The sequence below is a fragment of the Strix uralensis genome, chromosome 7 (assembly GCF_047716275.1).
Source record: "Strix uralensis isolate ZFMK-TIS-50842 chromosome 7, bStrUra1, whole genome shotgun sequence".
Lineage (NCBI taxonomy): Eukaryota > Metazoa > Chordata > Aves > Strigiformes > Strigidae > Strix > Strix uralensis.
The window spans coordinates 22,743,077-22,760,220 of record NC_133978.1 but is presented as its reverse complement, the minus strand read 5'-3'; the positions used below and the strand labels follow the sequence as shown (position 1 = coordinate 22,760,220).

Sequence of the window (17,144 nt, the reverse complement as noted above, 5' to 3'; positions counted from 1 at the left end):
GTTCCTCTGTAACCCTGGTCTACAGGCTCTTCTGCCACAAGCATCAGTCCCCGCGGGGCAGCCAGCCCGCGGTGACCCGTGCGCCACAGCAAGCGGCCCAGGCCGCGCCCAGGCACTGCCAGGCAAAGGCGCGGTAAGGAGGCGGCCTGACGAGCCCACGGTAAAGGCGGGCGGCTGCCGGCGCTGCGGGGGACAGCCGAGCACAGCTGCTCTCGCCACGGCCGGGCGGGGAGCCGCCGGACGCGCCCGCCGCAGGTCACCTCCCCTGGCCCGGCGCACGCGCAACCGCGACGCTCACTGACGTTGAGGAAGTGACGCATCCGCGCTCGGCGTGGGGGGGTGGTGAGTGGCGGAGCGCTGGGCCCGTATGCCGAGGTGAGTGCCGCGCAGCTCCGGCGGAGGCTGGGAGGGGCGGGAGCCTCCCGGAGCTCCTCGCGTTTCCATCCCGGCTGGGCTTTGTCGCCAGCCGTGAGGGACAGCCTGCGGCCGGCGGTCCTGTCCCGGCCCCACCGGCTCCGGGCTCGCTCGCAGAGAGAAGTGGTGAAGCACGGGGACTTGGGGGGTGGTGGGGGCTCTCCGAGGGGAACGGTCCGGTGCGCGGGGTTATCATGGTGCCTGTTGCCTAAATGCAGGGCCAGACCCATTGTCTGCGTGATTGGAGCTGATGGAAGAAAACCGTGAGCTGGGCCCGAGGTCCACGGGCTGCCGTGCTAGGAGAGGTTTCTGCGAATCCCACCTGTCTTATTAATGACTTCCTGCAGGTTAATATCACATGTTTTATCCAGAAGGTGATAAGAGAGACGTTTTTTCGGAAGACAGTCTCACCCTGAAGGATCCAAACAATACCAGCTCCGGGCTTGCCTTGGTAAGTCCAGTGTTAGCTTCCTAACAACTAAGATGGTTTATGTTCTCCTTCACAGCTGAATTGTCAAACTAAAGCCTACAGCCAAGTGCTCTCATCAGTGCTTTCACTGGCAAGTCTTATCCTGTTTCAAAAACTTACATTTTTTTGTTTTGGATATGTTAAGTTGTGTATGTTTACATTATGTCATAAGTCTGGAGCATGACCATTTACACACAAGACCGAGTTCACGCTCTGGCAAGAAGAGTAATTTTTACAGGTTATTTTATTTGTCTTGATATCAGCATCTTTCAGGAGTATTCCAAATAGCTGTCTTTAAGAAGTTTTGGCCACTTTTTCCTTTTGATTGTGGAAATTAGTCTGGAGAGGCCTTTGAGGGGAGGACTCATGAAGGAGTAGGCTACTAGATGTTTTGAAACAAGAATTTCTCATAAAGAAACACGCTTGTTGTTTTGCTTACTTTTATTTGGGCACAGTTTTCATGAGGAACTTTGTGTGTGTGAATGTTCTTATGATGTGGTGATTCTTTGTTGCCTTTGAGCAGAGGATGCCAACAGACAACAGCCACCTGCCAGACAGTACCCAAGAACAAGACCCTGTTACTACTTCAAGCAGTAATTGTCTGCATAATGCTGAGGAATTGGGAATTGAACAAGAAAATGGCATGTATAGCAGTGACCTGGCTAATAGTATTAGAGTTCCCAACTCTGCCAGCCAGTCATCCACTTCAACGGCTGTTCCTTTGGAGGTGCCCAGAAGAGGACAACCCCTTTTACAGATCAACAGGCAGCAGATTCAATCCATTTCACATAGTGCACAGGCTGCTGAGCTCAAAGGTTTAGGAGTTGATGTCTATGACCAGGATGTATTGGAGCAAGGAGTTCTTCAGCAAGTAGATAATGCAATTAATGAAGCTAATAAAGCAACAAAAATAGCTGATGCAGAGAAAGAATATCAGTCAGTGCTGGATGACTTAAGGTAAATTGTGTCCTTTCTTACTGTTCCTTTCTGTTACTGTCTAAGGAGGCTTGGTGTTGCATGTTTTTAAAAGCTGGAAGATGAAAAGATGTTTTGAAAGCACTACATCACATGTACTCTTCTGAGTCACCCACCTTTTACAAAAGGAGAAAATATTTTTCTCATCAGAGTAATGCTTCATTGCTCTTATTTGACTAATTCGGTCACGCGTCAAGGCAGTAGAGGACAGCACATCTCCTTTTTGTGATTTGTCTCCTGTCTTACCAAGATGCATGTCCGTTTTCTGCGCAGTGGAGAAGTGCATTATATTCAAAGCTATAGTCAGAAAAAGTGCCACTTCTTCAATTCTGTATGTTTCATGCAGTTACCTGCTTCTGGTTATGTGCTTTCTGTAACTTGAATGACTCCCCATCATGAGTGTACTACAACCAAAACAATCTTGTCACAAATGCTTGTATGAAGTACTTAATGACACCTTAAAAGAAACAAATACTTAGTTGACATGGTATTGATAGTAGAAGACTTTGAGGGATAGGAGCCACTAATCTTTAGAGTTCTGATCTTAGATCTCCCTTTCTGTTTCTGGTCTCCTTGTAGAATTATTGTGTGAACTACTGCAGGTAAGTAATTCTACCTGTGCATCTTTCATTGTATTGCATTAATGTTGGCTTTTAGTGCTCAAGAGTGCTGTAGGACTCCGTTATCTGTGTGAACTCTTGCATAGCTTTCTTGTTATGTATATGCTTAATTTTATGCACTTCATTAATTTTCCAGTTTGGGTGTGGAGATGAGAAATTAAGTAAGTTTGCAAAACTGGAACCTAATTTCAGATGTTATGTAGCAGAAGGACATAATGAGTACAATGGTCATTGAGAGGAAGAATGGAGCAGTGTAACCACTGCAATTAGATTACGCGGTTATTGAAAGAGTGGTGCGCAGCACAGTCAGTTGTTATTTTCCTATTTTTCTTTAAGAGGCATCCTATGATTTTTCCTACCCCTATTTTCATCTTCCACTTGAAGTTGTAACATAAAATTTACGTGAGGGGATGCAAGCGGCTTATGCAGACCTGTAGAACTTCATCTGTATGAGATGTGATGTGCAAGTTTGAAAGTTAGTTTTGGAGAAAATTAGCAGAGATATAGCTGGCTTGTTGAGCAGAGGGACTAACAAAGGTAAAGACATATGAGTAGAGTGTAATAGAGTTGATTAAAGTCCTATAACACAGTGCATGCATGAGTAGAGGTAAAAATCAGTCAAGAAGTGTTTTTTGAGTAGTTGGCACCACTTCATGGTGGGAGTTGCATGGTTCTATAATATACACACAAATTTAAGGAGAAGGAGAATAAAAAATGGTTGAAGTTAAATCCTGTTTAAATCCCACAGTCCTGTTAAATAAAGCTTTGTGGAAGAGGACAGTAGCAGTATATGTCAAGAGACCCTAGGGCCAAGGAAGCAAGGTCCAAAGGGTAGGAGGCGTGCAAGAGGATGGTATACTTCAAAGCAACAAAACAGAAAACTGAGAAAGGGGATGGGATGGGATGGTTCAAAAGTGTTGAAAGAACAGAGAAGTGAAGATGTCAGTGATAGCTGAGGAGCTGGTAGAATATGTCTCCTAGGAGAACAGTGGTAGAATCCAGATTAGAGCTGGAGAGAAATGTGGCCCAACAGTTTCCTCCCTGACAACTGAGGAGATTTATGTAGTGCTTTTCTTTGCATATGAGGGGAGTAATGGCTGCTTTGCAGGTGTTGTAAAAAGTTTTCTTTGACATTTTTTGTAATGCTTTGAGATGCTAATTTGTGTATCCTTACAAAATATTCTATTTGAATCAACAAACCCAGATTTGTTGCTTCTGACGGTGGGGCAGTGCCTCCTTCCCTGCAAATGACTTCCCAGCAGAAACGGATGATACTAGGTTATAGTATGTGGTTCAACCTGAACTTCATATTGCATATGGAAACATGAAAAATGGTAGTGCAAGAGTAAGAAAGGTTTAATGTTGATGTGCTGTTGATTCTTTGAGCTAGGCTGTCTTCCTGACACTATATTTGTATCTTGTAATCTATTCTTTGTGTAAAAGGGACATTGTAAATGTAAAAGAAATAGGCTTCCTTATAGAATGGCATCAAACTATTAAAAGAGTTTTAGAGGATGAAAACATGGGATTTCCCATTTAGATTTTTGTTTTGCATTTTGTTTACCTTGAATAATAAAAGCAACTACCATTACTTATTATCATCATCAGACTTGTAACTTTTGAGTGCTAAATATTGCAACAGTTAGTTCAATTTCCTTGCCTTTGGAATTTAGTATTAACAAAATTTTGTTTAAAAATATTTTATGATGCACAACTTCTTAAAGTGTTTAGTATTTCCAGTGTTGTTTAAATATAAGATGCTTATTTAGAAACTTACCTTTATTCCTTTTTAAATCTTACCTTAAATCTCCTGGAATTTCTAAATTGTCTGAATTGAGAATGTGCTATTTTTCTTTCTAGAGTTGACTTGTACATTGCAATCTTCTTGCTTTTTCAGATCATGTACAACGTCTCTGAAACAAATAGATAAAATCATTGAACAACTTTCACCCCAAGCTGCCAACAGCAAAGATATAAACAGAAAACTAGATTCTGTAAAACGGCAAAAATATAACAAGGTGATTGGATTACATTAATTTCCTGCGGACAATACTTAGCTTCTGCTTTGGTTTAAGGTTTGCATTATGTGTTCAATTGCTGTTCCTTCCCTTTTTAAAGGGTTTAATTTTCTATCAAAAAATGGAAATAACTAGTTTAAAGATGAGAGAGCTGATTTTTTTTTTTTTTTTTTTTTTATTCTAAGCTTCAGAACATGCTGTAAAACTCAAGTTCCAGGACCTGCTCGGAAGACTGATTTGCATTAATTTAATTAAATCCCTCCCAGTAGTATTTGGAGAATTAGCAAACCATTGTTAGGTCATGATTCAATAGTTGACCTAAATCTCATCTCTCCTGGTCTTCATTCACTACCTTCCTTTCCTTAATCCTCTTTCACTGTCTGTATCTTTCTTGTACCCAGTACACATCATTCCATTTTGTGAGCCATTTTAACTCATTGACTTGGCAAAAACTGCTCTAGGTTTTTTCTGCCAGCGTAGTACATTAAAGGCGTTTGTAGAGCAATCTAGCAGGCATCAGGGTGGTGTAAGCAGTAGACCTCTACAGCTGTGAATAGGAAGGAGATTTGAAAAAAGGGAAACTTCTCCTGGTCAGGAATGTAGCACTTTGATCCGCTCACTGTCTGTGGAAATTCACCCTAATGTTTTCTCTAATGATAACCCTGACTGAAAAACTTATTGTCCTTTGCTCTCAGACACTTCTTCCCAATCTCAGGCTATTTGCCACTGAGTCGGTTGTTTGTTTTTTAACCTTGATCATTTCAGCAACTTGGATAACACTGTGCTCACAATTTGGCCATTTAAGAGAGTGAGGGGCACAATACTGAGCAGCGGCACAGGACTAAGAACAAGTAGCTGGAAGTAGTGGGAAGAAATGCATTAAACCAGATTTACCACTGAATAGTGATCATGTAATTGGACACTATTTTGCTTGGTTTCATATTATTTGAAGTAATTTACACAAGTGTTAGTTGCAGGGAAAGCTTAATCCTCATTGAGAGTTCATTGTTACCCATCTCTAATAGTCCTTGAAGTGTTAGAATAAATCCCTGTATGAAAACTATAATCTGTAAAAGTGGTCCTAATAACCTCAGGAGTGTTTTGGAGGCTATTTGAAGGCAGGCAATGTATTTAAATCTGGTGTCAACCTACTTTTTGCATGGAGAAGTGCCTTTTCATCTCTTCTTTTTGTAGTATTTTAAAAAAAATGGTTAAAGATGACCAAATTCATCTGTTATTGAGACAAATGGGAAATTAATGACTGGTACAGGACAGCTACTTCCTTAGGACTGTCATACAGGGAGTCTTTTATGATACAAAGTTCTCTGGTAGCAAGGATAATAGGGCATGCACAGAAGATAAGGTGTCATACCATATGTGAATATGCTTATCCTTTGTGGTTTGAAAAGTTCTACATGAAGACTAGTGAACCATTCTTCACCAAAAAGAAAAAAAAATGTGCTCATTTTGCCATGAACTTTATTTTTACTGAAGTATGTGCCTCTCTAGGTAAGGAAATATTTCCAAAGAATGGAGTTACAAATGGGGAAAGTTACGTTGCCTATGTCTTTGTTTTACTGGTTGGAATTTCTTGTTTCATAAATGAAAGTTAGCAACACCAAGGAATCGCGTCATCAGTAGATATACAGTTGAGTATTACAGTCAGATAAAAGGTGTAACAGAAGACCTAGCTGTGAATTATTCTCATAGCAGTAATGAACTATACTTGTTATAGCATCTGTAGTGTTGATTTTTTCACTTACTTTTTAAAGTCATTTCACTTTGTAGCTTTTGCTGTTAAATTAGCTATGACCACTCCTGAATTAACTGTGTACAAATATATATTAGGATGATGGACTGATTTACCATTTTAGTTTCTTTCTAACAAAACATTCCAAAACTTCTGGGATGATAAATAAATCTTATTAAATCTTATAGCTGCTTTTAGTGGCTTGCTAACCATTAACCTAGTCTTGCAAATCATGAACAAATCTTCTGGTGTTCTCTGTGCATCTCACTAATCCGGTCTTCCTTCACTAGAATCAACACATTCATAAAATTATCTGAGAAGATATACATAAAAATGCGTAATGTGCATGTGAAATTGTGTGTATAAACAGTCTGATCCTACTGTACACATCGTAAAATGATTGTATGCACAAAATTGTATGTGTTCTGTGGGTTGGAGCCCTACAGATACTGTAGTAACACTTTTTTTGTTTCAAATGCAATACTATGAACATTTGAATATGAGATTTTGGTGGAAAATACTGCAAATGTAGTAATTTAAGTCTTGTTTAAAATGATAGTAAGTTTATGAACCAGATTAAAAATTAAATTATGTATCTACTTGTTATTCAAGGAGCAACAGCTGAAGAAGATCAAAGCAAAACAAAAGCGTCTCCAAGCAATTCTTGGTGGAACAGAGATTCTTGATAAAGTAAATGAGATTGAGTTCGAGGAAGATGAAGGTATGAGAGAAGGCTATGAAAATTCTGTTCCTTTTTTTGTTTGAAGCTAGTTTGCAAGATCTTTGCCAATAAAGAAATAAATTTCAGTGGTTTGCTTTCAAAGAGAGGGTTAAGAGCACTTACTCTCTGCACCTGCAGAATTGCAGATCTTGTCATATTCATGTGGGAAGTTTTAAAAAATGAATGTTAATCCATGTTCAGCTCAGAAGGGATGACTGAGGCACATTAGAGTATTGGGCTTAATAAATTGGAAATCCTAACATTTTTTCACAGCTAATTTGATAAAGATGACTAACATCATGACTGAATTACATTTTATATGCTGGATGCTATCAATCAGCATTAACGAAATTGGTTTTTCTTACTGTTGGGAAGTATCACTAGAAATGGAAGGGAAGAGTGCTTCTGTTTTTCAGGCTGCACTGTGATTTTAATAAATAAGGCTTCTTCTAAAGCAGGATATTTGTTCTCTGTGTTTCATGAAGTGTTCTTTCTCACTGCTGTCTGCAAACTGATCTTGGATTTTGTAACTCCAGCTTGGTTGTGTCTTGACCACAATCACTAATCTGCAGGGCAAGTTTGGACCCTATTGACATCTGCGTGTCACCTTTGGCTTGTATTGTTGTTTGCAGAGGTGTAAACTCTTTGTGCTATTTGTCCATTGCAGATGTGGCTAGAGATCTCACAGAGCTCATGTTTCTCTTCCTGATTCAACAAAACTTAGAGGAGTCAAAACCTCAGTAAACATTTCCTAGTAGAAAAGCATCTTTAATCCTTTTTCTTTGAATGAGTTCATGCAGTAAAACTCAGGCACCCAGCGTGATGAAATGTAACTAGGAGGTGTATGGAGCCCAAGACAGAAGAAACATAGTTGAGCAATTTCAGTGGTCTGAGAAACTGAGGGGGTGGAGAGGGAGAAGTTTCATGTCTGATGCATCATTGTTACTTGTTAAACATGTTTTGGTGATAAATACAGTGCTTTAAATGGGACCATATACAGTAGCATGCTGTGGTGGCAGTTCTGGTACAGCTATTTTGAAATTTTGGACCCTAATAATAGATTTCAGGCTGGAATTCCTCTTCACCTTCCTGAATTCAAAGCTTTTCCCCCTCTTTGGTTTCAAGCCAATTATAGTTGTTAATATGTAGAGTAACTGTGTACGCAGTATAACTGAAGTGCTCTTTTATGGCAGCGTGCTGTGAAGGCAGTCTGACTTTTAAAGTCATAATCCTAATATTAGTATTGTAGAGTAAGAAGATGGATTTTGCTTTCTTTTTTCTGAAGCATGTGAGAAGACAGTCTTTTTTGTGTTTTTGTAAGAATTGTGTCTGTCCAGGTGTAGAAATGTCAAATTTCAAGCTTATGAGTAGGGCTGAAAAAATCAATAATAAAATAGAAATGAACGATGTTGCTGCATATGGGAACATAGTGGTTTCTTGCACCAAACATGGCGACATGGGTTAACTTGACAGCATAGGGAGCACATTAGAGTTCATGTGCCATGGGGGACTGTAATTTCATGGTAGTTCTTGCTGCTGTGTGTTGTTTCAGAAGTATTTGTGTTTTGATAGTATCTGTAATGTTTCCTATATTAAGTTTGAGAAGTAGTTTTGAAGTAAAAGTTAGTCTGACTTCTTTAGCCTTCTGTTTTGTTGAGTTTTGCCTTTTTTGAACTTTTATGTGTGGTGATGATAATTTGGACTTTAAGTTGTGTATAAAGACTGAACTGAAAGCATATAAAGCTTGGGGGAAGGACCACCAAAACACCTTTGTTCCTGTGTTTGAGTTATTCAGAAGGGGTTAAAGGCATGCTGGATGTTCTGATTTTTGTTGTAGAACCTGGTCCATCATGTCTTGGCAGTATGCTTATGCCTGTTCAGGAAACAGAGTGGGAAGAGCTTATTCGTACTGGCCAGATGACTCCATTTGGAACTAAAATATCTCAGAAGCCAGAGAGAAAGACACCACGATTAATGCTAAATGAAGCATCTGATTTTGAGAAGTACTTAGCAGACCAAGCTAAGCTGTCATCTGAAAGAAAAAAGTTATCCATTCACAAAGGATCAAAGAAGAAAGCACAAGCCAAAAATGCTCAGTGCATAGCTCCCACATCTACAAAGGAAAAAAGGGGTAAAGCCCTGTCAAAAACAGATAAACGCTTAAAAAAACACATGAGAAAACTCCAGAAGCATGCCCTCCAGATTCAGTCAAAAGCAGAGATTCCAAAAGAAAAGAAATACCTCGAGGCCAAGAAGTTCAGGCGTGAACAGGAGGATGATAGTGGAGAGTCTGAGTATGTACCTGATGAGGAGCTCTTTGATCCAGAAGCAGCAGAGGAGGAGGAAGAGCAGGCATCTTCTCATGCTGAAAATGATTCCGATTATGAACTCAGGAATTTGTCAAGAAAAAGAAAATATTTGGTGAAGAGAGATTTTAAAGAAGCTGAAGACGATGCTGACTTCTTTCCAAGCTCTGAGGAAGAAGAACATATACTGGGGAAGCGCAAAGTAAAGAGGTGGAGAGATGATGGAGATGAAGACTATTATAAACAGAGACTAAGGTTAGTCCTAGACATTTTTATTAGTAACTAACAAATGATGTTGAACATGCAAAGGGCAATGTCTGTAATACACTGCTAGAAACTGAAGTAAGGAAAACGAGAGTCAGAATGATCATATCCTTCCAAAAGGAATCATACATACCTCTTAATTACAAAGACTTTGCTGTTAGACTTTTCTGATTGTTACAGGTCCTTCAGTAGTAAGCTATTTGTCTATCAGTGTGTGGTTTTTTGCAACAACGTATTACTTGGCAGCTTTATACTTAAGTACTGCTGTTGTGTGTAGATCTTAGGCTTACCTTTTTTAAAAAAAAAAGATTGTCTTCTGTTTCATAGGCAAAATTACAGTGCAGACAATGCCCTCCCTCTTCAGAGGGGTGGCACTTTTCCACTGAGAGAGAAATCTTTGGTTTGGGATGGGGTGAGATGCTTAGTTTTCAGCTTTAAATAATTAACTGCTAGTCAAGAAGAAATCATTTGAATAAATTATATTCTACAAAAATAGTATGTAACTATATTAGTTTATTGAAATCCGAGGCAATTACATATAGTTTATATGGCTAACAGGTTTATTTGAAAATCAATATTAAAAGGGTCTTTTGAATTTAAACTTGTAAAAAATTTACACTGGAAAGGACAATATCTATATTACTTGATTATTAGCACATGATATCTCTTGTATAACTTACATTAGAAGACATAAGTAATGAAGACTGGACATTTATACTGCTGTTAGTCAAGTCTAAGAAGAGCTGCTATGTTTGACAGTGATTTTCCTCTTTGTTCTTGATGAGAGTGAGGGTAACAACATCCTTATCTAAAGAGATAGTGACAGTGGTGGTGGCAGTGGTGTTTTCTGTTGCTATTATGACCTAAGGTTGTAAACTGAGGTTTCTAAGGAGTATCTAGTATGTTAGGTGGGGGAACACAACTAAGAATGAAAATGGTAGCTGAAACACCTTGTGCTAATCTGTGATTTATGCAGTTTATACAACTTGGGTGTCAATGATCTTTTTGTAGCTACAGTGTGCTGTTGAGATGTTTTCTCTACTGATAGCATAGCTGTTGAGCTCCTAACGTTAAGACTGAGCAACATTTCTGTTTTCACAACTGTCTGGAAAACATTTTGAAGGGGCAACAAAGTGACATGTAATTTGTTAGGCTGTTACAATGTTAACTAGACATGCCAGTGAAGTTAGAGACATTTCTGGACATACTGGGATTCAAAAGATCAAGATCACTAAAATGGTTGTTTTGTTTTAGTTGTTCTGTAACCACTGGCATGTTGTCTCTTTTCTCCTGTAAGGGTTGAGCTTCATGTAATGAACTTCAGCTTGTTGATAGCATGCTACTTGTAACTAATTACTTTCAGTGAATGTCCTTCAAGTAGTTTTATAGTCCTCTAGAAAATGATGGATTTCAACTTGAAAACAGCTGCTCTAGAGTGAAAGGAAGAGTATGTATTAGAGCTGTCAGTGAAGGGTGGTTGATGTAGTGGTAAGGCCTAGCATAGGAACTTGGTTAGCGTTTGGGAGACTTGAATTTTACACTTCTATAGAAATATAAAATCTTACTGATTTAAATGAAGCTGTGTCAGAGAAAGGGTCAGGAAGTAGAGGTATAAACACCATCTCTTCCTGTGATGAGAGCCTGAGTTGCTGTGGAGAAAGAGGTCTCTTCTGATAGCAGAGGTACTCACAGTTGTAGAGTTACTGGTAACAAAACCTCAGGTAGGAAAAGCCCAACTTCACTTGCACATCCCAGGTTGCAGAGGCATATCAGGAACTGATATAAGGCAATAGATTTGCAATCCCAGGATGCTGCTTTTCAGACTTAAAGCATAGTTTATTGCTCTTGAATAGCAGATTTTGGCAAGAGGCTAATCTGAACAACATCCAAAGGGTCAAAAAGAAATATGTTTTTTTATTGGATGCATTAACAAAAATTAATTGTACTTAATTGGTAAAATATTTACTATTTTATTGAATAAAACTGTATTCTTCACATTTAAATTAGACCAATATTAAATCATTTTTAATTCAGTGTTTTCATCAAGAGTAATTTATTTTGATTGAAAGTTTTAATATGGCTCACAGTTTAAATTCATTCAAACACGTTTTTTAATAACGTTAAGATTGTGACAATTTATCCTTAGCAAAGTCATATCATAGACTACATTTCTTTTGGTTACTAAAGTTACAATAAAAGCCTAAATGAATTTTAGAAATATCAATAACTGTAATTGCTACCAAAACACTACATCTCTTAAAAATTTCATAGCTACAGTTATTGTGGCTGTTAAGCTGCAGCTGTCCACATTGACGTTTTTATGCTGACACCCCCAGGTAATCTTCATTATGGGAAATGCCATGAGAAAATAAAATGTAGTGAATTAAGAAACATATTAAGAATGCTATAGAAATGCTGTCATTTGCTTGCATTTATGTCTTGTTTCATGTCAGTTTTACTTTTGAATGCAAACAAATGGGTAAGATTATGGTATATTTTACCCCTGAGAGAGGCAGAGGAAAACCCTTTAGGATTACTTTAGTTTTCTGAACATCTAGTCTTGTGCTTGGCGCTGAATACAGTCCTACACTTTTAAAGATTGAAAATGAGTTTCCTTAACATTAAAACTTTTCAGAGATGGGACTTGAAGAGATTGGTCTGTGTCAAGGGGAAACTACGATGATGTTGTTAAAGCATGATAATTAGCTAACTGCAGGACTGCAGAATATCTCTAGAACAAGAGACTGTTTTCTGAACAGGAGCTGCTGTTATGTGCAGTAAACAGGGCAGGCGGGAGAGCACCTGGCTCTTTTAAAGGCTACTTGCAGTGGTTGGCCTAGTCACTCAAAGCAAGATGTGATCAGTGGAACATGAAAAAGTAAAAGTTAGCAATACAGAATTCAGCTTGCGCTCTCAGTAATTTCAGTTCTCTTCTCTTGCATGGGTCTTGTCTTTCTCTAGTTACTAGAACATGTTGCTGTGCAGACAGGCAGGGGAAAAATCTATTCTGAAAAGGTTAACATCTAAGGTGCAAGAATAATGAACAGTAGCAAGGAACATCAGGGTTATGGAGAGTAAGGTAAATAAGTAGGATACTGTCAACAGCTAAAAAGTTCAAGATTCAGTGAAAAGTAGCATATCATCATTCCCAACTGTTCTTTGTACTGGCTATTACCAGCTGAACCTGGAGGATTAGATAATCAGACTCTGGGATGGTGCTGAAGATCTCAGAAACTTGATCCCCATCAACAGGTATGTTATCGATGTATATTTTGTTGTAGTCAACAGTGTCCATCTTGATCTAGAAGCATTCAGAATTGGTGCTGGTGGAATCTTAACATGTTGCCTCCTGCCTGGTGGAATGGTCAGGTCATGGCAGAGCCAGTTTCTTTAAATACTGAGGAATGGGTGAAAATGCACCTATTCTCAGCTTCTTTTGCCTCAGATCACAAAATAAAAATAAGTTTGTATGCAGATTAAATGCATAGGAAACCTCTCTTTGTTCTCAACAAGAAAACTGCTGCATGATTTTCTTGTATTATTCTCAAGACACTGCAGATATGGAAACTGCAACTTAAGATTTTTTTTTTGCATATTAATCAAAGTTTTCCTTTGAATGTATTAAAATGCAAAGCATAAGTATAACCAAGTAATTTTTGCTGCCTATAATATACGTAGTTAATGTGTTTACATTATTGACATCACTAATACAGTATCTACATAAGGTAGTAGCTTGGAGTCAAAACAGAACAAAAAATTAGCAGTCTTGCGGTCACTATGCCCATAGCAGTTTTCAGTATGATCTGCCTGGTGCTTCAAAGAAGGAATTACATGCCATGTTACAGGAGATGTCATGATATGGGAGATATGTGTTTTCTTGTGTATTCTGTATAGTTTATGGAGTACAGTTATTTGAATTCTTCAGTTGCTGTCAAGTGCTCAGAGGCAAGGCTGGGAAAGCTACTTCTTTCTGTGTCTCCCAAGCAACATCCCAGCAGCTGAGTAGCTGGAAGTTGTGACTATCAGTGCACAAAGCAGTTGATACAAAGAATCAAACAAAAAAGAAAATTTGCTTAAAAATAAGTTGGTTTTATCAGATCAGTTTTCAGGTGCTAGCTCTCTTTGAAGGATCTGAGTGACTGAATCTCTTGATATTTCAGAGTTATAAATTAAAAAAAGGATTAAATATTACCTTTCCTGAAAGATACTTTCTTAGAGCATCCTAACTGCTCTTTAAAATGACACAGCCAAGACACAAATGAAGATATATTTTGGCTCATTTGCTGAGTACACCTTTCATTCTAAGCTCAAGTGTGTAATTGTCTACATCAGTCTTAATTTACTTATGGAGACTTGTGGTACTAAATGCATGTATTTCATCTGTTAGGACGTACCAATTAAATCCACCCATATAGACCATAAAAAGTTAGATCAGAAAAGTAATGCTCAATGCTTCAATTTAGCAAATTAGAATAATCTGTAAGGGATTCTTAGCTGTATAAAATAGAAAACATTTTGTGCTTCACAAATGCAAACTATATTAGACACTCAGCTTGGTTCCTGACTGTATTTTTTTTTTTTTCAAATGTGCTCATTACTGTTTTGGATGCAGAATTTCTTTCTAGGGTATTGCAATAAGTGGGAAGCGGGCTTAGAATCTGAGAAAGATTTAATTGTATGATATATGGCTTTCATACTGCACTTTCAGGATAAAATTGTATTTATGTCAGTGACCATGGACAGCATAAAATAGATTTCTCAAAGGTCATGCTTTTATTTTCAAGAGACCTCGGTGATATAGTAAAACCTGTATTTTCTGATTGTTTAGGCATACTGATGATGTTTAAGTGAGGTGCATAAGGAATGTATTGACCAAATGGCCAATATGTTACTGTGTAGTTTGGTCAAATATGAGCTACTGTTGTTTCTCCCTCCAAAGTTTGATTTCTGGGGAAAGGTGCAAGACCAGACTGACCAACTGACTTGACTGATCTGGTCTAGCAAATAGCATTTGTCCTCCCATTGTTTCAGCCACTTAGATATTTACACTTTTTTAAATAAAATAATGGAGTTTTAGGGTAGGATATCATAATACAATATCTTACATTAAGTTTGCAGCCTTTCAAAAACTAAATAGCTTCTTCAAACTTTGGAAGTTGTTAGTGGTAACAACAAACTGCTGCTTTTTCTTTGAACTGGTAATTGTGGGCAAAAAAACTTCCAGACCTTTGGAAGAGATGTAGTACCAGAGCTTTCAATACTAGAACTTGATGTAATTATACACTTCAGTAAAGCAACAGACACAGTGTGTATGAAATAAACTTTACTTTAGGAAAGTTAAGTACAGGGTTTATTAGTTCAAATTCTAGCTGTACATGTTTTCTAGGTATCTAATAATATTAAGAGAAATCTCAACATTGATCACACTTCTTGCAGACAATATAGTAGTTATATTAAGGTGAAGTGCCTAAATTCCTGGACAGCTACGAGCTAATCTCAGAAACGTTTCTTCTTGGTTGTTTCTGGATCACTTTTTCTAATGTACACTAGAGGGCAATCTGTTTCTTCCCAGGGGAGACTGAAGCTCCAGTGTTGGCTAGTGGCAATTCAGATTGGAATATAGAAGCATACACTCATAGAAATTATTGCCCTGCTTGAGTTTAATATGGATTCTATACCTAGCTGTCACTTCAGAAGCTTTGTAATCTACAATTGTTTTGATTTTAGTGTGGTAAGTAGGAGTTTTGTTCCTTGGTTTGAGTCTTGTCATAACCCAATCAGATGAAATAATCCAGTTCTGACATGTCTCAGTTTCAGTAATGACACTGTCAGCATTTGTCAATTTGATTTGTTGATCTTTTCCTGGATCTCAGAAGAATAATTGACCATCAGTGCCTGATAGCAGAATACTGTAGTACTGAACAAAAATAAATGCATTTTATGCTGTGCCTCTAGAATGTATCATATCTGTCTGCTAGACCCCAGAGCATGAATGTTATTTTCCTACATCAAACATTTAACAGACTGCTAGTCTAAGATGGAGATTTCCATTCCTGTGTTAGGATAGATATATGAAAGTATCTGTGGGGAAAGCTTTGACACTTATATATTTTTAGTCAGTTCTTTTTTTATTACTTAACTGGATACCTAATTTCTTATAATGAAATAAGAACAATCCAATAATAAACATTAGCAACTCAATCAGTTTTTAATCAGAAAACTGAAGACTATCTTTGTCCATCTTGGTTTTTTTCCCCTGCATATGCTGCTTTTTCTCTCCATCATGATTTTTGCTTCTGAAAACTTCCTGACTTAAGAGATCAAAATATATTCTAATGAAGCTGGCTCTCTAAACCTGTCCAGCACTGTGTCTTTGTTTTTCAGTGTAATTGGTTTTGGCAGTTATAGTAACTTGTGTATATTTGGAGATGGTGGTATTATTTCCACTTGATAAAACAATGCCACAGTTCCAAGTTTGTGACTGGTTCCATAAAGGCAGACTGTAAGTATTTTCTCAAAAGGTACTGGTCTAGAAACCTGCCATTAATTATCTTTGTTTCATGAGAAATGATATATGACTGTGTTGTTTGTATATGAAGTGTTAAACTTCTTACCTGTTCTCTGGTTCCTAACCCAAGTTTTTTTTAAACAAATTTGCCAGAGACACAGAAATCTTTTAAGTGGAAGTTCCAACAAGTTTCACTGAAGTAAGTGCTCAGGAAAACAAGAGGAACTCTATTAATGCTGCCACTGGAGAAAACACAGCTTGAGCTTAAGTCTTGTTATGAGTTTGCAGATGCTGTGGAAGATGGTTTTGAATGACCTAACAGCAAGTGTCTCTCTTAGTTTTTTCACAGTATTTCATACCAGAGAATGCAGAGTGGTGTCCTTAGGAAGACAGTCATTGGTTTAATTGCCCCCAGGACTGCTTATGTAGTTAAAAAATACGAGGGGAACACTTGACCTTCATTGCCTCGTTATTTTCGTGTTTAACATAGAAAACTTGAATCAAATTTGATTTTAAACAGTTCTAGCTAACAGGATTTTTCTCTAGTGGAGAAGGCACTTCTCATACCACATTGGAAGGAGTTATGGTACTGTACATGACATTGCACCAGTTGTCTGCTCTTAACATGACTATCTAGATAGCAGCATCGCTGAAGTCTTAAAGATGGAGCAACGCTTGAGATGTTTTATCATGTCTTCTGGCTTGTTTGCCAGGTTGGAAGTGCAAAATATCAGGGATACTAGCTGTCTTGTGGGCAGGTGTTTCAGAAAAATTTTAACAGTGACTTCTGTCCCCCTCCCTTTGGCTAATTAGGTCAGGATATAATGAAACTGTTTAAGTTATGTTTCCATAGCTGATGATATTGACAACTTTGGACCAGAAATTAACTAATATTTTTATGATTATGCTTCTTTTTCCTGATGGATAAAATTGGGCTAGTAGCTTTGAAAACATAAGGCTCTCAGCCCATAACTTTAAAGCACACTGGACTATGCATAGCAAGGCTGGAAATAAAATAGGGTTTGCATGCCAACCCCTAGATGCAGTTTATCTTCGAATGCTTAAAAGCAATGCAGAACTTTACAGAAAAATCAGGATA

General features: G+C 38.0%; 1 protein-coding gene across 9 annotated transcripts in view; it reads left to right on the top strand.

Annotated features, from left to right (window-relative positions):
* The first annotated feature begins 305 nt into the window (after positions 1-305).
* ERCC6 (ERCC excision repair 6, chromatin remodeling factor) overlaps positions 306-17,144 on the top strand; it is a 49,944-nt gene continuing 33,105 nt past the window's right edge. For 2 of the 9 annotated variants that reach the window (XM_074874867.1, XM_074874866.1), the window contains exons 1-5: positions 557-865; positions 1,407-1,840; positions 4,376-4,496; positions 6,859-6,967; positions 8,805-9,528. In XM_074874867.1, coding sequence (XP_074730968.1) covers positions 773-865; positions 1,407-1,840; positions 4,376-4,496; positions 6,859-6,967; positions 8,805-9,528 — 1,481 coding nt within the window. In that variant the 5' untranslated portion in view covers positions 557-772. The other 7 variants (XM_074874864.1, XM_074874863.1, XM_074874861.1 and 4 more) reach the window with 7 other exon arrangements.